Source organism: Balaenoptera ricei, chromosome 6 (assembly GCF_028023285.1).
Source record: "Balaenoptera ricei isolate mBalRic1 chromosome 6, mBalRic1.hap2, whole genome shotgun sequence".
Lineage (NCBI taxonomy): Eukaryota > Metazoa > Chordata > Mammalia > Artiodactyla > Balaenopteridae > Balaenoptera > Balaenoptera ricei.
The window spans coordinates 82,322,883-82,346,606 of record NC_082644.1 but is presented as its reverse complement, the minus strand read 5'-3'; the positions used below and the strand labels follow the sequence as shown (position 1 = coordinate 82,346,606).

At 43.0% G+C, this 23,724-nt stretch overlaps 1 protein-coding gene across 5 annotated transcripts in view; it reads right to left on the bottom strand.

Annotated features, from left to right (window-relative positions):
* TLE4 (TLE family member 4, transcriptional corepressor) overlaps positions 1 to 23,724 on the bottom strand; it is a 147,920-nt gene that overhangs the window by 5,381 nt on the left and 118,815 nt on the right. For 4 of the 5 annotated variants that reach the window (XM_059924964.1, XM_059924965.1, XM_059924966.1 and 1 more), the window contains 8 exons: positions 21,280 to 21,399; positions 20,208 to 20,261; positions 19,594 to 19,746; positions 17,909 to 18,041; positions 17,344 to 17,537; positions 16,760 to 16,836; positions 2,362 to 2,611; positions 1,026 to 1,273 (listed from right to left, as the gene is read on the bottom strand). In XM_059924964.1, coding sequence (XP_059780947.1) covers positions 1,026 to 1,273; positions 2,362 to 2,611; positions 16,760 to 16,836; positions 17,344 to 17,537; positions 17,909 to 18,041; positions 19,594 to 19,746; positions 20,208 to 20,261; positions 21,280 to 21,399 — 1,229 coding nt within the window. Of the gene's footprint in view, positions 1 to 1,025; positions 1,274 to 2,361; positions 2,612 to 16,759; positions 16,837 to 17,343; positions 17,538 to 17,908; positions 18,042 to 19,265; positions 19,365 to 19,593; positions 19,747 to 20,207; positions 20,262 to 21,279; positions 21,400 to 23,724 lie in introns of all 5 variants that reach the window. The other variant, XM_059924968.1, reaches the window with a different exon arrangement.

The window sequence follows — 23,724 nt, the reverse complement described above, 5'->3', positions numbered from 1 at the left end:
TGCACACCCGTTAGTGGATCACACCTCTGGCTTCCTGCTCTCTCAGGTGCTGACATCTGGAGACACACGTGTTTCAGGGCTTTTCCTATCAGTGCCGATCCTACACAACCTCATTTCTAAACAGACATAGTTATGTCTATCCATCCTGTAAGGTGGGACAACAGATTACGTAGATCATTTCAGGGTGAGGCGCACCCAACACAATGCCTGGGCCCAAGGTAAGAGCTCAATGATCATTTGTCGGAGGAAAGAATGTGTCAGATACACACAGCACCAAGGACTGCACCACGCACTGTGAACCTTCTCAGTGAGTACCTACTGACAACGACGGTTTGTTAGCACAGGTGGCAAACGACGTATGTCTAACGAGCTCATGAGGTCATGAGCACCTTATGTGCATTAATTATGTAAAACTGACCTCTTGGGACTTCCCTCGTAGTGCGGTGGTTAAGAATCCGCCTGCCAATGCAGGGGACACGGGTCCGGGAAGATCTCACATGCCGCGGTGCAACTAAGCCCGTGTGCCACAACTACTGAGCCTGCGCTCTAGAGCTCGCGAGCCACCAACTACTGAGCCCGTGTGCCACAACTACTGAAGCCTGCGTGCCTAGAGCCCGTGCTCCGCAACAAGAGAAGTCACGGCAATGAGAAGCCCGCGCGCTGCAACTAGAGAAAGCCCACGCACAGCAACGAAGCCCCAACACAGCCAAAGATAAATAAGTACATAAATAAATTTATGAAAAAGAAAAATAAATAAAATTGACCTCCTATTTTAAAACCTGAATTGGTGATTGATGCTTCGTATAATTAAAAAAAAAAAAAAAAAAAAGAAAGAAAACAATCCCTCATCCGATAAAAGTTCAAATGGTGCAGAAGACAAGATTTTACAGCATCTTAAAACGGCGCTATTCTTAACAATGTTTAGTAAGACAGCTGTGTTTCATTTTTTTAAAAAGACACACACACAGCTCTCCGGCACAGCACAGGCAAATTCAGTGCCCTGGTCAGGGACCCTGCTGACCCACCTCACCAGCGTCTGGTTGTGCAGGTCCCACACGGCGATGTTGCCGTCGCTGCAGCATGAGAAGCAGACCTTGGAGTCGGGGCTGATGGCCAAGGCGTAGCAGGCGGGGGCCGAGGACGTCAGCTCTGCCTTGATGCGCGGGGTGGGAGCCGCCAGGTCCCAAATGGACAGGGTACTGGCTTCCCCTCCCACAATTAGGGTGCGACCATCAGGGAGTAATCGGCAGGAACGGATGTAGTTATCCCTGTTCTGTAGAGACAAAACCCATCAAGAGGTTACTCATGAGGAAAGGAAAACAGCATTAACATGAGAGCAGAAATCCATAAAAGTATTGTGTTCCCTCCTGGTTTCAATGAGCTATTTTCACTTATGACAATGATAAAGTAGATTAATGCTAGTAAATTACATGAAATTAAGGAAGTACTTAAACTTGATCTACAAAATTCAGTACTGAGATATTTAATCTTAATTAGCATGAAAACGCAAAGATCTAGACCCACTCTCGGCACCAGCAAATCAACCAGCCGCCTGAGTCATTTGCACACGCAGACGCAGCAACCCTCACAACCCTGGAGGGGCCCCACCGGGAACCGGGTCCACTCGGCCTGGCTGCTGAAAGGCCCTGTTTCTGCCGCCAAACAAGTGCCAGGGAGTTAGAGACCTTGTGGTCCCTTCCGTTCGCCTGGCCCTGCATTACCTGGCCAAGGGGCAGCACGGGCTTGATTAAGCAGCACCAACTGGAGGCAAGGCTTGACCAAGGCGTGGTTACGTGACAGAAGACACCACCTCCTCCCAGCTCGTGAGGTTATGGGAATCTTGTGCAGCTACCTTAAACTGACCTAGCATCGTGCTGCCACGAAACATTCTACTGCTGGTCCAAGGATGAAAATCAAACTGAAATTTCCTAAATAACCCGAGGACGAATACCCATGAGACAGCTAATGGGGTAGCTAGTGTTTGCCACGTGAAGTATTAAGTTACTCTTGTCTCATAATGTGACAGATTCTGATACTTGGGTGCACTCTCACAGAAACCACCGGGGACTTGTAGTTTTCTTAAACTCCTTTATCAGATAGGAAAACAAGTGGTCTGCCTGCTCCCATGCACTGGGCAGGGTGAATGAAAACTGCACTGGAGCAAGTGCCACACGTGAAGAACCGGATAAATCCACCTTAAGTAACTGAAAGAAGACACACCTTCTCGTCAGCGCTCCTAGTCAAACAGCACAAACCACTGAAGACAACTACCCACTTGGGATCAATTCTGTGTGTTGCTGGTACATCCAGGTCCTATTTTCTGCATGAAGGCTTAAACCATGTTCAGCCACGTTCACTCACCAGACAGTCGAGCTGAGAGACAGGGCTCTTGTTGCCAGGGTGGCTGATGTCCCAGACCTTGACGCAGCCCTTCCCACCCGTGTACACGTGTCGCGTGGGGTTGCTGATGGTCACCGCGCACACCACCTCCCCGTGGTTCAGGGTGTTGATCTGGCGAGCGTGTCGGGGGATGCCGGGGCCAATGAGGGCGTCCGGGGGGAAGGGGACAGGCTGCATCTGACCGTCTGCAGTAACGTGGAAGGAGTATGCTCTAAGGCAGTGGCGAGGAGAAAAGACAGGAAAGGGAGAATGCAAAAAATGTTACTTAACTGATCACTGTAATGAGACGAGAAATAAAACATTTTCAGTGCTACGTATGATTTGCAAACAAGTCAAATTTACTGCATATGGTGGAAAGAACATAACTTTCAGAGCCACAGAGCTAAATCTATGATCAAATATTGTGTCAACTCTTCGCTAGCTGCTGTGTGACATCAGTAGTTACATAACCTCTCTGAACCTTACTTGGTTCTGATCTTTAAAATGGAGTGAATGCTACCTACGCTTCTTAGAGAATTAAATAAGATCACCAATGCCCAGCATAGTAACTACTCCTCCAGGGCACTCGACAAACTTGCATTGCCTTCTACTTCCGGTGATTCAGAAGGCTGTGATAAGATTTTAACCTACAGATCACTTCACTCCAATCAAGTGACTTACTAATGAAAATCAGTAAGCTAAAATTATGAAGTTTTAAGATGATAAGAGGATCTAGGCCTAGATACTGAAATGGCATATGACCTACCAAAAAATGAAAAAAAATTTTTGGATCAAGTCCCATCAGACTTGACAATAACAAATCCTAGTAATCCCATTCCCAGTGGAATTAGAACCTAAAAAAAGCATCCTGTGTGACTGCCCCAGAGGCCCACCTGTGAGTTCCTATCAGTACCTCCATCTCCAGGTCATTTCCAGGGAAAACCCTCCAGTTGTGAAAGCACTTGGCTCTAAAATGCAACTTTAGTTAAAGCATCTCCCTCAACAGACACCTGTATTCTTAAGGCACTGAAGTCAGGGAACAGTCAGCAAGTGAGGCCGCTGGGATGCATGCTGGGTTTCAGGAGGCAGGAGATGTCGGTGGTAGGCAGGAGGGAGCAGGGCCTGTCTTGGGGAACGATCACGGGCAGTAGCCCACTTTGGAGATGATGGCATTGTCTTTGGCACGGAGCTTCAGAATGTGCTCCGTTTACGGGAAGAAGTTTATGAAAGACATACCAAGGGAAAACATTTGTGGGTAGACAAAGGACAGGAGCTTGGACCTATCAGGGAAGTTTTAGAATCAAAACAGTTTAGAGTTCCTTAACGCAAAAATCTACAGGCTAGCCACACGCATCAAAATTCAGACCATTATTGAGGGGACATCATCAACAAAGTCCCAAATGTCCCCAGAAAGGATGTGGCTGTGGCAGATTTGGGGACCAGAGGGCAGAGGGCTTTCTCTCTCTCTGTAGATTACGCAGAGAAGTGGGTTAGAACTGGGCTGTAGAAGAGAAGGAGTATGTCGGATTGCTGAGGCGGAGGTGGTGGGAAGCTAGGAAGACAGGAGATATATTCCTGTGGTCGAAGCAACGGACTTGGAGACATGTTGGCCGCGTGGCCTGGGAGAGAGAGATGCCGAGCAGGGCTCTCAGGCTCGGAACCCAGGTGGCTAGGTAGGCCACAATACACTAGTGAAGGTGACAGGGAAGCATAACCGAAGGGTACACACGTGCGGAGGTAAATGGTATGGTTTTCTTCAACCTGAGGGCAGGTGAGAACCCAAACATCTCAACCAGAAGTTGAGTACTCGGATTCAGAAGGGAGTTCAGATCAGAAAGATCGATGTGCGCTCTTCCACAAAGAAGTGATAGTTGAAGCTAAAGGAGCAGAAAGAATAATCCTGGGGCAGATTATGTAATGAGTAGACTAGATGCAAAATTTAAGAAAATGCTTACAACATGTAGGGGACCTCCAGCAAGAGCAGCCAGAGAGGTAGATAACCAGGAGAGACAATAACATGGAAGGGGGAGTAGATGGTCAGTCACATATTTCTTGGGTTATCCCAGTGTGAGAAGCACTTGGGGATGCAACAGAAAGGACTGGGGATACAAGAGAGAAAAAACCCCGCCTACCCCCTATTCTCCAAAAGTTACCTTCTGGGGTCTGGGGGTAGGTGGCAGGTGGGCTGAGGGGCTGATTCATTAGTGAGATACTAACATATATAAAGATTAAAATGTCAGATGGTCAATGCTATGAACAATGGACAGGCCACGTACTCTGGGAATTTGACAAAGTGAGAAGAACAGGGAAATTCATGGCAATGGGGCTGCAATATAAAGAACAGGTATTAATTTCCTTGGCCAAGAAAGGAAGATGGTATGAGGAGGAGTATGGTACACTGAAGGCCAGAGGGAGGTAGGACGCTTACACTATTCACTTAGTCAAATACCCAATATGAGTCAGGTACTATTAGATGCTGGGGAATCAGAGATGAATAAGATATTCAAAGTCCCTATCCTCCAGAGTCTACATCCTAGAAGGGAAAAGAGCTAATATATAAGCTCATAAATCAGTAACCTCAGACGGCAGTAAATGTGCTCGCTCTCTCTCTCTCTCTCTCTCTCTCTCTCACACACACACACACACACACACACACACACACACACACACACACACACACAGAGTTTCAGATAAAAGAGACGGAAGGCACGCAGCAAGGTCCGGGGCGGTGTGCAAGCTGAGAGCTGAGGGAGGACCTAGTCTTGCACGCATAGCGAAGGGAGGGGGCAGTCAATGCGAGTCTTAGAAGCAGCAGCAAGGGAGAAAGCCAGGGGCACTCAGGGGAGAGTGACAGGCTGCAGAGGGGTGCAGCCTGGCCACGTGAAAAAGGGCCTCATAGGCTGTGAGGCGGAGTTTGGGCTGTTATTCCGAGTGGAGTGGGAAGTCACTGGAGACTTGTGTGTGGGGCAGTGAGCGCCATGATTCAGTTCATGTTTTCAAAGGATTGCTCTGGTTGCTGGGGGAAGCATGGATTGTAGGTGGCAGAATGGAAGAGGGAAAACTAGTCAGGGGGCTAGTGCAGCAATCTAGGGGGAAGCTAGTAGCCAGGGCTTGAGAGACAGTTAGAAAGCTGGGAACGGATCTGCAATTCAAGATTTCTCTGGGTAGAGGCAGAGAAGGCTGTACTGGATGGCATGCGTGGATCCTGGAGGTGACAGTGAGGGCTGATGACAAGGTCTTCTTTGGGGTCTACAAGTAGGTAACTGAAGTCAAGAAGGGCAGAGGTTCACTAGAGGTGATGTGGCCCAAGCCCTGAGATGATGTTACTGGGGGGCTGACCTTGTGAGCAGCAGTGACACCCAGGATGATGGCAGGCTCTGAGTGGACCAAGTGTCAAGTTTTTAATTAATTCGGAAATCTCCCAACAAGGCTGAGGAGGGAGTAGAGACCCATGGCACAGGCCTGAAAGGGGTTGGGTTTTCACAAGAAGGTAGAATGAGTTCAGTTCTGGAAGAGACTGGAAAGGAACAGGAGGTGGGGGAGGGAATCAACCATAGCCATTATCAGCCCTGCCACTGGCTCCGACTGCTGATGTGAAGTAAATGAAAGGGCACCCCTTGGAGGGCTGCAGGTGAAGGGGTTCCCTTGGGAGAGAGCCAGGCATCAGTTCAGGCAAGGAGGGGAAGGCAGTAATGCTTGTAGAGAAAGGCTGAGATTCTGAGGGATGACGATGGAGACAAAGGCTAACTGATTTAGCAATTAAGAGGTCATGACGACTAAATCTTAAAGAAAGAAAAAGGAAGATTATTCCAAGTTTAGAGATGGTGTTATACATTCTTAATGATAATCTCCTTGAAAAGACATCCCTTCTCTCCCCTCTAGAATAACTAAATGGTTTTTAAAGAGTCTTGAGAATTTAAATAGTTAAGAAATCAGGCACACCATTTCTTTTGAGGTTTTCAATATGACATTATTCAACTCAACCACAACCACTCTGTGAGCACCTACTATGTTCCTGTAACTCCCTTATTAAGAATTTCAAGAGCCTAATTGCATTAAGGATATAACGTAGCCCCTTGTTTACTATTAATATATATAAGACACTCAAAACTGGAAGAAAGAAAGCTCTAGTACATACTTATCATCAGATTTCAACAAACTCTTTGATGTGTAGCTAGCAAAGAGTACTGGAATGTGTAATGAAAGCCAACTTTCCTAGAAATTAGGGAGGCCCAGGCTTGAAAAACTTTTCTTTTTCTACCTAATTAAATGCATCGGTACTCCTTATCCACATATTCTGATTTAGACGTCATGCTGAGATACAGTATCAGGTAAGACACTTGCCTTGCCCATAAGTGGCTTGTAATCTAGGAAGCATGATGAGAAAAGTATAGAAGTGATTACAATACCAGGTGCAAAATGGGAAGGATGAAGTTCTGTGGTGGTTCCAAAACCAAAAATAAAGCTTATGTTTCATGAGAGACACGGTACTGGAGATGGGTTTTAGAGAATGGAAGGATTTTACCAAAAAGGGAGGAAGATGGAAAAACCATTCCAGGTGGAGGGAGCAGCTCTAAAAGGAAGAGGTGAAATGATGTGGGAAAGTCCTGGATTGGTTTTAATTGGAGAATGCATTTATTCAACAATGACCCAACAAAGTAAGTGGTTGAAGGAGCTGGCCCGAGCACAGCCTGATAAAATACACTGCACGCGCACGTGCGCGCACACACACACACACAAAACGTATAAAAGGGAGGGGGAGGGCCTAGAAGGTCAGCCTGAGAATTTCACAAACAGAATTTACTGAAGAGTGTTTTTAGGAGGAGAAGGAGTGGGACGTTACTGGGGCAAAGCCACTCACAGAATAAATTTGGTGGCAAGGAGTACAGTGGATAGGAGGAATAAGAGACAATTATTTGAATAATCTAGACGAGAGGCAATGGGGGCCCTGAACTAGGCAAGGAGAAGGATGACACACTAGAAGTAACTGGATATGAAACTGCGTAGGACTCAACTAATGAGATGTGAGGAAGAAGCCAATAATAGCTGAGTTTCTGAACTCAGGGAACAAGGAACGGAGTACTCTGAAAACCAGGCAAATTGGGAGGAACATCTAGTCTGGGGAAGCACTTTGTGAATATGATGAATTTGTAGTGCAAATAATACACACGCAAGATGCCTAGCTGAGATGTCCAACAAATAACTAAAAATACAGGGTTGGAAGGAATAGGTGCAGGGAGCCAGAGAAATTCTCTCTCGGCAGGCAAAGCTACTAAAAGCTAAGAGTGATCTCCAAGGGAGATGGTGAAAAGAACGGAAGTTTGGACTTTCTGACAGAACTATACTTCAAACAATTCCGACATCTGCAAATCTATGTTTAAAACATGTGTATCGAATTTGCTGTTTTATTTGGATCATCATCTTTCGATGAAACCCCAGCATAGTCGAGAAGATTCTTGGCCTTCCCACCTCCACCTCCCTCTATGAGAGGCCCACTTCTGTAATGCCATACTCAACATTTCCATGCTTTGCGACACCTTGCCCAAGTTTCCAATGTCTCATGAGATAGAACTAGACCTTGAATTCACAATGAAAGGTCTGGCTGTTGTACTGATACTTCAGGCAGGAGGACAGAAGACTGGGTTCTAGTAGCATGTGAACCCACTAGCAGGTTAGCCAGCCAACAAATACTTGAGGGTTTGCTGTGTGTCAGGAATTGTTCCTATTTTGAAAAATCTTGCTTTATAAAAACAAATAAAAACAACAACAGAGAAGAATTTCTGAATTCTGAGCGGCCTAAAACCCGTAAATCTGAGATTTTTTGTTATGGCTGAAATCACATGTCATTTCCCATAATATAATTAGCACAATGGTTTTAATCAAATACTTTTACGCTATTTATAAAAGTCTCATATAAGTAGCAAGTGAGGAAAAAAGTCCACTTTTGGCTTGTGTTGAAATTAAACTCTGCTGTCATTCTAGTTAGTTACTGAGTGGAACCTTTGCTAATTCACCAGCATAAGCAAGTGGACCCAATGTAAATTATCAAATAAATGCTATTTTATTAATTAGTTTGGAACATGCATTTAATTATAATTTTTGATAATATCTAGCAATTATTCTGTAAAAATAATTAGGACAGAGATGTGCGACTGTTGTAAGTCTTTCTAGAGAAATGCAGTTACTTTGTGTGTGTGGTGAGTGAGGCCTTTAGGTGATTTATTATGTTTTATGTTCTAGCACAAAAAATAGTTTTCCTGTTGAAAAACATGTAGAAGTTTCACAACTCTGTAAAAATCTTTAATGAAAGTATTTCTCTCTATATGCATAAATGAGTGTGAATTTATATGCCTTGGTGGCTTGGTAACGACATACCAATGACAGGAACAGGGAGTCTAATTTACTCAGTCTAATCTCCTTGGGCCATCTCTGCCTCCCACTATGTTCTACTGCATGAGCAGTTGAAAGACGGGTAATGACCTGGGCAAAGCTCAAGGGGAAATGATGCTGCAGTTGACTCAAGAGCCACTGCATATCAAACACTGTGCTAAACATATATCATATCATCTCATCCTCATGCCCTCCTTATCAGGGAGGTGACAGCCCTGCTTTAAAGATGAGCCAACTGAAGCTCACAATAAAGTCACTTCCTTCCTAGTGTCAACTGGCAGAGTCAGAATTCACACTTGGATGTGTCACACTCCAGAATTCATATTCTGTTGAACACACCACGCTCTCTTTGGGGTTCTTGATGTCATTTGCCAACTGCTTTCGGTGTGTCTCTGTCACTCCAGGAACAAAAATTCTCAGCCATGGAGATTGGTTCAAGATGGCAGATTAGAAGGACGTGCACTCACTCCCTCTTGTGAGAGCACTGAAATCACAACTAACTGCTGAACAATCATCGACAGGAAGACACTGGCACTCACCAAATAAGATACCCCACATCCAAAGACAAAGGAGAAGCCACAGTGAGATGGTAGGAGGGGTGCAATCACAATAAAATCAAATCCCATAACTGCTGGGTGGGTGACCCACAAACTGGAGAACACTTATACCACAGAAGTCCACCCACTGGAGTGAAGGTTCTCAGCACCACGTCAGGCTTCCGAGCTTGGGGGTCCGGCAATGGGAGGAGGAATTCCTAGAGAATCAGACTTTGAAGGCTAGTGGGATTTGATTGCAGGACTTCGGCAGGACTGGGGGAAACAGAGACTCCACTCTTGGAGGGCACACACAAAGTAGTGTGCACATCGGGACCCAGGGGAAGGAGCAGTGACCACAGGGGAGACTGAACCAGACCTACCTGCTAGTGTTAGAGGGTCTCCTGCAGAGGCAGGGGGTGGCTGTGGCTCACCTTGAGGACAAGGACACTGGCAGCAGAAGTTCTGGGAAGTACTCCTTGGTGTGAGCCCTCCCAGAGTCTGCCAATAGCCCCACCAAAGAGCCAGGTAGGCTCCAGTGTTGGGTTGCCTCAGGTCAAACAACCAACAGCGAAGGAACCCAGCCCCACCCATCAGCAGACAAGCAGATTAAACTTTTACTGAGCTCTGCACACCAAAGCAACACCCAGCTCTACCCACCAGCAGTCCCTCCCATCAGGAAACTTGCACAAGCCTCTTAGATAGCCTCATCCACCAGAGGGCAGACAGCAGAAGCAAGAAGAACTACAATCCTACAGCCTGTGGAACAAAAACCACATTCACAGAGAGAAAGACGAGATGAAAAGGCAGAGGGCTATGTACCAGATGAAGGAACAAGATAAAATCCCAGAAAAACAAATAAATGAAGTGGAGATAGGCAACCTTCCAGAAAAAGAATTCAGAATAATGATAGTGACGATGATCCAGGACCTTGGAAAAAGAATGGAGGCAAAGATCAAAAAGATGCAAGAAACATTTAACAAAGACCTAGAAGAATTGAAGAACAAACACCTAGAAGAATTAAAGAACAAACAAACAGGGATAAACAATACAGTAACTGAAATGAAAAATACACTAGAAGGAATCAACAGCAGAATAACTGAGGCAGAAGAACGGATAAGTGACGTGGAAGACAGAATAGTGGAATTCACTGCTGTGGAACAGAATAAAGAACAAAGAATGCAAAGAAATAAAGACAGCCTAAGAGATCTCTGGGACAATATTAAATGTAACAACATTCACATTATAGGGGTCCCAGAAGGAGAAGAGAGAGAGAAAGGACCTGAGAAAATATCTGAAGAGATTACAGTCGAAAACTTCCCTGACATGGGAAAGGAAATAGCCACCCAAGTCCAGGAAGCACAGACAGTCCCAGGCAGGATAAACCCAAGGAGAAACATGCCAAGACACACAGTAATCAAACTGACAAAAATTAAAGACAAAGAAAAATTATTGAAAGCAACAAGGAAAACACAACAAATAACATACAAGAAACACAACAAATAACATACAAGGAAACTCCCATATGGTTAACAGCTGATTTCTCAGCAGAAACTCTACAAGCCAGAAGGGAGTGGCATGATATATTTAAAGTGATGAAAGGGAAGAACCTACAACCAAGATTACCCTGCAAGGATCTCACTCAGATTCGACAGAGAAATCAAAAGCTTTACAGACAAGCAAAAGCTAAGAGGATTCAGCACCACCAAACCAGTTCTGCAACAAATGCTAAAGGAACTTCTCTAAGTGGGGAACACAAGAGAAGAAAAGGACCTACAAAAACAAACCCATAACAATTAACAAAATGATAACAGGAACATACATATCGATAATTACCTTAATCGTGAATGGATTAGATGCTCCAAACAAAAGACACAGGCTCACTGAATGGATACAAAAACAAGACCCATCTATATGCTGTCTACAAGAGACCCACTTTAGACCTAGGGACACATACAGACTGAAAGTGAGGGGAGGGAAAACATATTCCATGCAAATGGAAATCAAAAGAAAGCTGGAGTAGCAATATTCATATCAGATAAAATAAACTTTAAAATAAAGAATGTTACAAGAGACAAGGAAGGACACTACATAATGATCAAGGGATCAATCCAAAAAGAAGATATAACAATTATAAATATATATGCACCCAACATAGGAGCACCTCAATACATAAAGCAACGGCTAATGGCTATAAAAGAGGAAATTGACAGTAACACAATAATAGTGGGGGACTTTAACACCTCATTCACACCAATGGACAGATCATCCAAAATGAAAATAAATAAGGAAACAGAAGCTTTAAATGACACAATAGACCAGATAGATTTAATTGATATTTATAGGACATTCCATCCAAAAACAGCAGATTACACTTTCTTCTCAACGGCGCATGGAACATTCTCCAGGATAGATCACATCTTGGGTCACAAATCAAGCCTCAGTAAATTTAAGAAAACTGAAATCGTATCAAGCATCTTTTCTGAACACAACACTATGAGATTAGAAAATCAATTACAGGGAAAAAAACGTAAAGAACACAAACACATGGAGGCTAAACAAAACGTTACTAAATAACCAAGAGATCACTGAAGAAATCAAAGAGGAAATCAAAAAATACCTAGAGACAAATGACAACAAAAACACGACGATCCAAAACCCATGGGACGCAGCAAAAGCAGTTCTAAGAGGGAAGTTTATAGCAATACAAGCCTACCTCAAGAAACAGGAAAAATCTCAAATAAACAATCTAACCTTACACCTAAAGGAACTAGAGAAAGAAAAACAAAGAAAGCCCAAAGTTAGTAGAAGGAAAGAAATCATAAAGATCAGAGCGGAAATAAATGAAATAGAAACAAAGAAAACAGTAGCAAAGATCAATAAAACTAAAAGCTGGTTCTTGGAGAAGATAAACAAAATTGATAAACCATTAGCCAGACTCATCAAGAAAAAGAGGGAGAGGACTCAAATCAATAAAACTAGAAATGAAAAAGGAGAAGTTACAACAGAAACCACAGAAATACAAAGAATCTTAAGAGACTATTACAAGCAACTCTATGCCAATAAAATGGATAACCTGGAAGAAATGGACAAATTCTTAGAAAGGTACAACCTTCCAAGACTGAACCAGGAAGAAATAGAAAATATGAACAGACCAATCACAAGTAATGAAATTGAAACCGTGATTGAAAATCTTCCAACAAACCAAAGTCCAGGACTAGACGGCGTCACAGGTGAATTCTATCAAACATTTAGAGAAGAGCTAACACCCATCCTTCTCAAACTCTTCCAAAAAATTGCAGAGAAAGGAACACTCCCAAACTCATTCTATGAGGACACCATCACCCTGATACCAAAACCAGACAAAGATACTACAAAAAAAGAAAATTACAGACCAATATCACTGATGAATATAGATGTAAAAATCCTCAACAAAATACTAGCAAACAGAATCCAACAACACATTAAAAGGATTATATACCATGATCAAGTGGGATTTATCCCAGGGATGCAAGGATTCTTCAATATATGCATATCAATCAATGTGATACACCATATTAACAAATTGAAGAACAAAAACCATATGATCATCTCAATAGATGCAGAAAAAACTTTTGACAAAATTCTACACCAATTTATGATAAAAACTCTCCAGAAAGTGGGCAGAGAGGGAACCTACCTCAACAAAATAAAGGCCATATACGACAAACCCACAGCAAACATCATTCTCAATGGTGAAAAACTGAAAGCATTTCCGCTAAGATCAGGAACAAGACAAGGATGTCCACTCTCACCACTATTATTCAACACAGTTTTGGAAGTCCTAGCCACGGCAATCAGAGAAGAAAAAGAAATAAAAGGAATACAAATTGGAAAAGAAGAAGTAAAACAGTCACTGTTTGCAGATGACATGATACTACACATACAGAATCCTAAAGATGCCACCAGAAAACTACTAGAGCTAATCAATGAATTTGGTAAAGTAGCAGGATACAAAATTAATGCACAGAAATCTCTTGCATTCCTATACACTAATGATGAAAAATCTGAAAGAGAAATTACGGAAGCACTCCCATTTACCATTGCAACAAAAAGAATAAAATACCTAGGAATAAACCTACCTAGGGAGACAAAAGACCTGTATGCAGAAAACTATGAGACACTGATGAAAGAAATTAAAGATGATACCAACAGATGGAGAGACATACCTGTTCTTGGATTGGAAGAATCAATATTGTGAAAATGACTATACTACGCAAAGCAATCTACAGATTCAATGCAATCCCTATGAAATTACCAATGGCATTTTTTTACAGAAGTAGAACAAAAAATCTTAAAATTTGTATCGAGACACAAAAGACCCTGAATAGCCAAAGCAGTCTTGAGGGAAAAAAACAGAGTTGGAGAAATCAGACTCCCTGACTTCAGACTGTACTACAAAGCTACAGTAATGAAGACAATATGGTACTGGCACAAAAACAGAAATATAGATCAATGGAACAGGACAGAAAACCCAGAGATAAACCCATGCACATATGGTCACCTTATTTTTGAAAAAGGAGGCAAGAATACACAATGGAGAAAAGACAGCCTCTTCAATAAGTGGTGCTGGGAAAATTGGGCAGCTACATGTAAAAGAATGAAATTAGAACACTCCTTAACACCATACACAAAAATAAACTCAAAATGGATTCGAGACCTAAATGTAAGACTGAACACTATAAAACTCCTAGAGGAAAACATAGGAAGAACACTCTTTGACAAATCACAGCAAGATCTTTTTTGATCCACCTCCTAGAGTAATGGAAATAAAAACAAAAATAAACAAATGGGATCTAATGAAACTTAAAAGCTTTTGCACAGCAAAGGAAACCATAAACAAGACGAAAAGACAACCCTCAGAATGGGAGAAAATATTTGGAAACGAATCAACGGACAAAGGATTAATCTCCAAAATATATAAACAGCTCATGCAGCTCAATATTAAAAAAACAAACAACCCAATCAAAAAATGGGCAGAAAGCCGAAATAGACATTTCTCCAAAGAAGACATACAGATGGCCAAGAAGCACATGAAAAGCTGCTCAACATCACTAATTATTAGAGAAATGCAAATCAAAACTATAATGAGGTATCACCTCACACCAGTTAGAATGGGCATCATCAGAAAATGTATAAACAACAAATGCTGGAGAGGGTGTGGAGAAAAGGGAACCCTCTTTCATGGTGGGTGGGAATGAAATTGATACAGCCACTATGGAGAACAGTAGGGAGGTTCCTTAAAAAACTAAAAATAGAATTACCATATGACCCAGCAATCCCATTACTGGGCATATACCCAGAGAAAACCATAATTCAAAAAGACACATGCACCCGAATGTTCACTGCAGCACTATTTACAATAGCCAAGTCATGGAAGCAAGCTAAATGCCCATCGACAGACGAATGGATAAAGAAAATGTGGTACATATATACAATGGAATATTACTCAGCCATAAAAAGGAACAAAACTGGGTCATTTGCAGAGACGTGGATGGATCTAGAGAGTGTCATACAGAGTGAAGTAAGTCAGAAAGTGAAAAACAAATATCGTATATTAACGCATACATGTGCAACCTAGAAAAATGGTACAGATGAACCGGTGTGCAGGGCAGAAATAGAGGCACAGATGTAGAGAACAAACGTATGGACACCAAGTGGGGAAAGTGGTGGTGGGTGGTGGTGGTGGTGGGATGAATTGGGAGATTGGGATTGACATGTATACACTGATGTGTATAAAACGGATGAGTAATAAGAACTTGCTGTATAAAAAAATAAATAAAATTCAAAAATTAAAAAAAAAAAAAAATTCCTCAGCCATCCTGAAACCCATCAACCTTCCTCCCAAAAGGATCTCAACAATTTTATAACGCTATGTGTCAAGACTGGGGGAAGGAAGGGAGCCCAGCTCAAGGCTCCGAAGTGCCTCCTGAATCAGACCAGCTGTGATTTTACAGTGGTTCAACTGGCCCAATCCCCACACTGAGACTGTTGTTGTTTCTTTAGATACACCTAACACACTTTCACCCATCGGGGCCTCTGGGCAGCAGCAGAGACGAGAAGCACCACCTCATCTGGTAGTGGTTACACTATAGTTCTGGGTGCAACTGCCGGTTAACTAAGTGGTAACTCTACAGTACCTGAAAACGGGATGATACCGCTTCCCTCAAGGAACCTCTCCATCCCCACAGGTTCATATGGTACTTGTAGGTATTCAGTTTATTTGATGAATCCTATGGCCTTGTTATTTAGTCACTGCTTGAGACAGACCAAACTTTCAGCTTCAAGTACACCAGGGTTCTTGGTCAACAAGACTTGTCAGTCAACAAGTGTTTGCAGAACACACACAAGTGCACGGAATTTTACAGTAATTGATATTTATACCTTCAACTCTCAAGGAACTCAAAGTCTAATTTGCCTTGCCTCCCTTATTAACCTGTCAAATACTTACTGAGCCCGCACTGTGTTTGATGCAACAGGGAAGTTTAGGGTAGAGTGTGTAGAGAAGTTACAGAAGGAAGGGCCAAGAACATGATCTATCAGGTGGAAAGTGAAGGAAGGGTCAAGGTCAGGGATGTTTAACACTGTGGAGCCAGCAACATGTGGAACAAAGAAGACACACAGGAAACAACAGGGTGACAACTAAGTGCCTGAGTGTATAGCAGTGAATAAATAAGCAATGGGAGGTCAGTGAAGGGAGAGATTGGCACATGTCTTCATTCACTGAACAAGCATAAATTGTGAGCACCAATTGTGAAGATGAAGCCAAAGAGCCAAGAGAACTGTGCACAGGTAGTAACAGAAAGGTGCACTGGGCTAAAATGCAGGATGAGGAATGACATATGGGGAGAGGTTAGAACGTACAAGAAGAGGCTGGAACAACTGATGTGTCTGTCTTGCCTTCATAGCTCCAGGGGGTCATGAAAACAGAGGCTCCAAATACCCAGCTTACAGGACAAGAAGCCAACTGAGCAAGCCACCTTTTCCAGAAACACAAATGAGCGTAAGACCACACTTCTTTCTTTTCAGCCTTTGAAGTTTGGCACGTCTTTTCCTAACATGCTCAAAGTCTGAGCATCTAGGTTTGCACATAAGACGACTTCTTCTTTCCAAGGCAACAAAAAGAAATGCCTTGAAATCAGTAACAGATGTAGAGAAGACCTGACTGCTGGAGATGCCTCAGCAATTTGCATTTCCATATTAGAAGCCTGAGATTTTAGATTGAAAATACAAACCCCCACCTCATTACCTCTTCCCTTGTGCTAAGAGAAAATGAAAAATACTTTGCAAAAAACAGCAACAAAACCACCCCACAAGCCGCAGGAACTTGCCAACACTGTCTAGCAGTGCTCAGAGTCCAAAGGGCCAGTGAGGGCCCAGACACACAGTGAGCACAAAGCACAGAGGCAGGTACTCACGGTTTTCCTCCTGGAATGCCTGTCAGGTTTGGAGGTATTGCTGGCACACGCATGTGATGGTGTGGATCAAATCCAACCTAAAATTTTTCCCAAGCAAGACAACAAAAACAAACATGGTTACATCAACTCATTGCATCCTACTCAGTATCTTTCCAAATCCTAGGAGAAGAGATGCTTTAAAAATGTGATTTTAGAGATAAATACACAAGTACTGATTGATGAAATGATAGGATGTTCATGATTTCATGGTAACATACTTGGGGGTGGAACAAACATGAAAAAAACAGTATTATTATTGAAGCTCATGATGGAAATGAAGGGTTCACTATATTTACTATATTATTTGCTCTACTTCTGTAGGTTTAAAAATTTCTTTTAAAAAAGGAACATAAAACAAAGGAATTCCCTCACCTTACAAAAGAAAATAAGTCTCACAATATGATAACATGCAGTTTAATTTATAAATACACACAGGTCCCTCTATAAATCCCTCAAATTTCATAAACTTCCTTAAAAAAAAAAAAAAGTGTGGCAACCCTCTGAGCTCTGGAACACTTTTATGTTGTAAAAGTGCACAAACATACCACTGGCGATCTCCCGTAGGCCGCGGCTGCGGCTGCGGCAGCCGCGGCCGCGCTCATCTGCGGGGAGATGTTGTGCAGCCCCGCGTAGGCAGCTCCGGGGCTGGTCAGCTCCCCATTCATCCCAGCGTGAGGCACGATCCCAAAAGGGGTCGGATACGGACAAGGTACTGCCATTGGGGTCCTTAGGCTTGAGGCTACAGACCCAAATGGAAGGAAGGAGAAAAACCAATGATACACACATGAGACAATAATGAAGTATAATGAACATCAGGAGCAACACACTCTTATGTACGTTAAAAAGTAGGATCCATAGTTCAAATAAGCTTATTTTAATATTCTCAAAAGTCATTCAAGCCTTCATCAGGGTTCATGTCTTCCCCTTATTTTACTGAACACCTACTATGTGTCAGACATGGTAAGTGCCAGGTGCTTGATCTGGATTAAAGAACCTACAGCCAGTCAATGCTGGTCATTAGTACTCTTAATGTATTACACTCTTTAAATTGCTTAGATTTCTTTAAAAACAGGAAGCATAAATATGTAGAGAAACTTTTTTCTCACTAACCCAAGGGGTCGACTCCTGGCGGTTTTCCGGGGACAGGCCTCAATCCGGGAGTGGAATTACTGCCTGGGGTGGGTGCATCGCTTCGTGGAGTAGGGGTATTGGACTTCGACACAGGAGTGGTAGATTTTTCATTCTAACAAGAGATGTAATGGAATACACTGCTAATTAGAACACAATTTTAACAATTATGTTAAACCTTTGAAAAGGTAAGGTAAAAGAAAAGGAAAAAGAAATGGAAAAGATTCTTCAGCATGGGCCTCTATTGTCATTAGTTAAAAAGAGCTATCAAAGAAACAAAAAGTGTTTCCTGAGACCACAAAACCAATGTTCAAGAGGAAATAAATCAAAGCTGAATTTGGGGCAGAGTAGACCATTTCCAGGAAACTGGTCTGAGTTAGACAGACACTGACAAATCATGACGTCCCGATGTGACTGGCCACTTGCTGGCTGCTTTAATACTGGGTGGTTTGAGTTGGGTTCCTGATGGATTGTTCGTGCCACAAGAGGCTCCCCTGGTTAACAGGTCCCATTAAAAAAGATCCAAGCCTGGGGCTTCCCTGGTGGCGCAGTGGTTGAGAATCTACCTGCCAATGCAGGGGACACGGGTTCAAGCCCTGGTCTGGGAAGATCCCGCGTGCTGCAGAGCAACTAGGCCCGTGAGCCACAGCTACTGAGCCTGCGCGTCTGGAGCCTGTGCTCCGCAACAAGAGAGGCCGCGATAGTGAGAGGCCCGCGCACCGCGATGAAGAGTGGCCCCCGCTCACCACAACTAGAGAAAGCCCTCACACAGAAACGAAGACCCAACACAGCCAAAAATAAATAAATAAATAAATAAATTAAAAAAAAAAAAAAAAAAGATCCAAGCCTGAATCATCACAGAGGTCAGCACAGAGGAGCTGCCATTACAAGGCCGGAAGGCCAAGAGAAAACAACAGAAAAAAACTTAATCTAGCCCTGTGCCAGACACATTCTCCAAAACTGCAGACAAACTGAGGAATTTTCTTTCCCTCAGCTGTGAATTCAAAAGGTTATTTGAAAACGGAATTCGTCTTTTTTTTTTTTTTTTTTTTTTTAATGTTATGTTACAAGGACACAACTGGTGAGGAAAAAGGAAGGCACACTACATAAAAATGCAATTAACTACACAGCCACAGAAGAAGGGGGTATGGGGAGATTACCCGGACTTGCAAGCAGTTTTATTTGTGCATTTCTGATTTGTGGTGTGAGTCAAGGTAGACTTTTATAAACGACAGATTACTTTTTAGATAGGAAGGGAAAATTATTGCAATCATATATAGCTTGGTAATTCCAACAAAGCTAGCAACAAAATCACATCCAAGCCAAAAACTAAATTTACCATAAACCACAGGTGACAAAACCATCTCTGTAACCCCAGTATATATTTTTCTTCATCTTCGCTGAGACTTGTTTCACTCAGTTTCCTCATGTCCCTCCCCTATCCTTGCAAAAAGACTCACAAAACAAACATCCATCATCAACAAAGTCAGTGAACCCGCTCTGTTCCAAAAGTACTTTTGTCAGTTCAACTTGAATACTGAACATACACACATGCTTGGTGGTAAAAGTCCTATGGAAAAATGTGGAAAATACAAAATTTTAAAAACAATTTAACCTAACCATCTGGAAACGGGCAACGCTAAGAAAGATGGTGAGGAACTGCTTACAAGGCTAAGTTCTTTGGATTTGGAGGAAGGAGTACTGCTGGAGGATGCGATTGAGGCTGGACTGATGGGGGCATCTTTCTTGAGAAGGCGTGTCTTGTCCAGGCCATTCTCTCTTGGGGAATGTGCAGGGCTCCCTCGAGGTGAGGATGGATCCTACAAAGGAAGATCAAGGGTATCAAATGCAGCACAGCGCATTCACAGTGCCAGAGTACTTGGTGTGGACGTTTCTAGCCAAAAGTCTTCAACAGCTTAGAAGCAAAAAATGTTCTGGAATAGATCATAAGACTCATCAAGTGGCTGAAGAAAATATTCAGTATAGAGGTCAATGAAAATACTACAAAATTTATAGTACTTATTTAAAACAGAAACAAAAATCAAAACTCTACAAATTTGCAGGTCACTTGCCAAGGGGTGTGCATTCATGGTGGTAACAACACATCTGCACTTCATAGAGTAGAGTAGCAATAAAAAAGGATCAGTAATATAAATTTTTCAGGTAAATAAAACGTGGGCCCCTTCAGAAATTAAGGAAACATTGTGGATACTAATTGTTGGGACACTAATCATTGTTATAACTGGTTAAGAGCAGGAAGTCAAATGAGCCACAAACATACCTCATTGGAAACGTCAACCACCAAGTTGTCATCACTCTTCTCACCATCGCTGTCCTGCATTGACAATTGAGAAGCATTATCTCCTCCCCCAGCCAAAAAAAGAAAAAGAAGAAGAAAAAAAAAAAGGCAGCCAGATTTACCCTAGGTAAGTCCAGAGTCATTAACTCCTCACATTTTATAAAAATGAACTGCACCAAACAGTGCTAAACACTCCACAATGAACTGTGTTCTTTAATCTTCATGACGATGTTACGAGGTAGGTAATAGGAAACACAGGACGATTCCACTGTAGTTTAAAAAACTGAAGCTTATGGCTTATTACTCTAGTATCAGGTGCCAACTGGCAGGCCCACGCTACAGAATCCAGCCTACAGAAGGGTGGGATTTGTTCTGTCAGTGTCTTTCAAAGACAGATAAAGAGCCACAATTTTTAAACTGGGAGGTTTCACATGCAATTTCAAGTTCTCAGCTTCCTTCGAGGCCTGCAGTCTTGCAGGGCACCACCAGAGGAAGCAGGGTGGAGTCGGCCTGCCTCCACACCAGTGAGTCCCATCCCACTTGCCCCCTTCACTGTGTGATCTGAAGAACCAGCCACCGAAGGAAAATGAGCTTCAACTCATGCTAGGGACACATCTGGATGCTTCTGCAAGTTATATTCCACAAAACGTGCTACATTCCTCAGCACAGGAGGTCATCTAGACATTTTAACAGGTTGTCTGTGATTTCACCTTTTTCCTTAACATTTCTAGCTGGCCACAGAAAATTCGACCACCTTGAAATTTATGGAGGGAAGCAAATACATCTAATAGAAATAATATGGAACACAAGTCTTCTATCGGTTGCAGGATAAAGCACTGTTCTGCGGCTCACAGACACATGTGCACTCACTTGCAAACACAGACCTTCCGCCAGCCACTTGAGACACAGCTAGAACTGCAATAACTATTTTTCTCTCCTAGGATGTTGTTATCTTGTGTTCTAGTTTTGGTTGGTAATAGTAAGACGGTAAAAAGGCCGCTGATCAAAAAGCAAGGTAAACTGCCTCCCCCAAAGCAAAGGTGAGTGAACCTACATAACGAGCTGCGATCTCCTTTTCTTCAGTTTTCTGCTTTTTGCTATCAGAGGAGTAGTCTGTGGAGTTTCTGTGCTTCTCAGCACCTCGGAAACTGGCTGACGGGGATACCGAAGAGCTCTGGAATTAGAAAGGGAAGCGGGACTGAGAGATGACCAGCCATTCAACAATGTCATTTTTTTTAATCACTTGAGACTTTATCTCCTTTTCATTCTTTAGCACACACTCACAGAGCTGTTAAGAGGAGACAGGAGAGAGGGGAGGAGGTGAAAGGAAGATGAGAACAAAGGTATAGAGAAAAAAGAAAAGGGGAAGAAGGAAAGAACAAGACAGAAGAAGTAGAGATGGGACAGAGAGAGCAGAGGAATAAAAAGAGGAGGCAGGGAATAGGTTAAACGCAAAAGGCAGAGGGGGTTTGGTCTAAAGGAGAAGTTTATATTTTATCGAGAAAGGAAGCAGATACAAGAGAAACAGGAGAAAGAAAAGGCAGCCCCCCGCCCAGCCCTAATTTGCCAGCTGATGAGAAGCCAGTGTTTCAAGCCTCTATAGAGAAACTGAATAAATTAGAGTCCACCTTGAGAGATAATTACTAATTTTTCAGTGAAAAAAGAGAGGTACTCCTTGGGGATTTTAGCACCCAAATATGGTGACACAAAGGTCATGCTTCCAGAATTTTGCTTTAGTACCGCAACTTAAGGGCCTGGGAGATGCAGAGTGGCAGGTAAAACAACAACAACACGACAACAACAAAACCACACCTACAAAAATGCACTTTATTATTTTTCTGACTCCTAGAGTTTCCATGATCTGCTCTTTTCTTTAACCTCTGGAAATCCAGGAACCCCATTAGGACCAGGGAATAGAAAGATGGTCCCTCCTTCTTGGAATCACAGTTGGGGGTGATCTGTTTGGGCTCAGGCCATGTCTGTCATCTCTGCTCTTCCAAAGAGCTCTCAGCTGGAGGAGTACCACACACAGAAAACAAACACCAGTGACAGAGAAATCCTCTGAAGCACAGAGAATGAGTCTGCCATCGAGGTCAGGTGGTTACTGGGCACACTGAGATGATATGACAGCTTAAAACCATAGATGAAGAAGAAAGCACTGATAAAAACTGTAACTAACTTCAAGGATTGGCTAGTGACTCAGTCCCACACAGACCAAGGAGAAGCTCTAAAATAAAGGGGAGGTATAAGGAGAAGGAGCAGGGCTGAGTGCAGGCCTAACCTGTTGAGGGTGAACTGAAGGCCTGCAGAGCCAAGTCCCTCAGGGGGGCACCAGGGCAGCACTCCCGAGTACTAGATTAACCCAGTTGGGGTGGGAAAGGGCTGATCTTGGAGGGCAAAGGCAAGGAAACTTGGAAATATGGGAAAAAAGTTCTAGCAAGAACAAAGAATCACCACCAGAATCTTTGCCTGGCATCCAAAATCAATTCAGAAAACTGTTCAGTAAAGCTTTTCCTCATTTATAACTTTACTCATCTTACATCAAATTTACTCCTTGTACTTTTTTTTCTTTACTTTATTAGTCTGTTAGCAATAATTAAGTCTTTTTTCCACCCCTGTGTCGGTATAGCTACCAAAAGATCACCCCCTAGTGGTCAGCTGTGGTGACGGCAACTCCTCCACTAGCTCCAAAGGCAGGGGTGCAGAGTGGGAGTTTGGAGGAGGAGGAAGACTGAGAAGGATCAGTGAGTTCCCATTGATAGAGGCTGGAAAACCCTAAACCCTTCCTTCCTGTATCAGTCCCTTAAATGTAGGCACCAAGCCCTCTAACTATCCCTACTCAAACATACACTCTTATGTTTGGTGGCAGAAAAGATGGCAGGCATTATTCATTAAGGCTGAAGACAGAAGCAAAACACTAGAAGCCAAACAATTTTAAAAAGTGGATTGATTGCTTCTTGACTTTCATATATGTCCGCTGAGTTCCAATCCTCATTCCCAAGCCATAAGACTTGATTCAATGCTTCTGCTTTGCTTTCCTACCATGACCCAAGGCAATCAGGTTTTTACAACCATTGCCTCTTTGAAATCATGCACACAAACACCATCTGTGAGCTACTACCTAACATACTTAATGCCAGAGCCTGTATCTAGTTTCTCCCCTCTCCAGTCTATCCTCCACATTTCTGGGATTCGTTTCCCAAACAGAGATTCTCACCCTTCCTTAAAAATGACAAATGGTGTCCCGTCGTCCATAGGAAAAAAGACCAAACTTCTGAGTACAGCTGTTTTCCAAAGCCCTTCACTCCCTGCCCCAATCCAGGGCCTGGGCCTTGTCTCAGAGCTCTGAGCTTGTTGCTCCCTGGTGCGCCATCTATTTTCATTGCATTGGCAGCCTTTTTTCCTGGCTTTCAAGAATGCCCTTTCCCTCAGTATCTTCCTTTTGAAATCCTCCCTCACCATTCTTAAGAACCAGCTCTAAACGTCGCTGTTCAAAGCT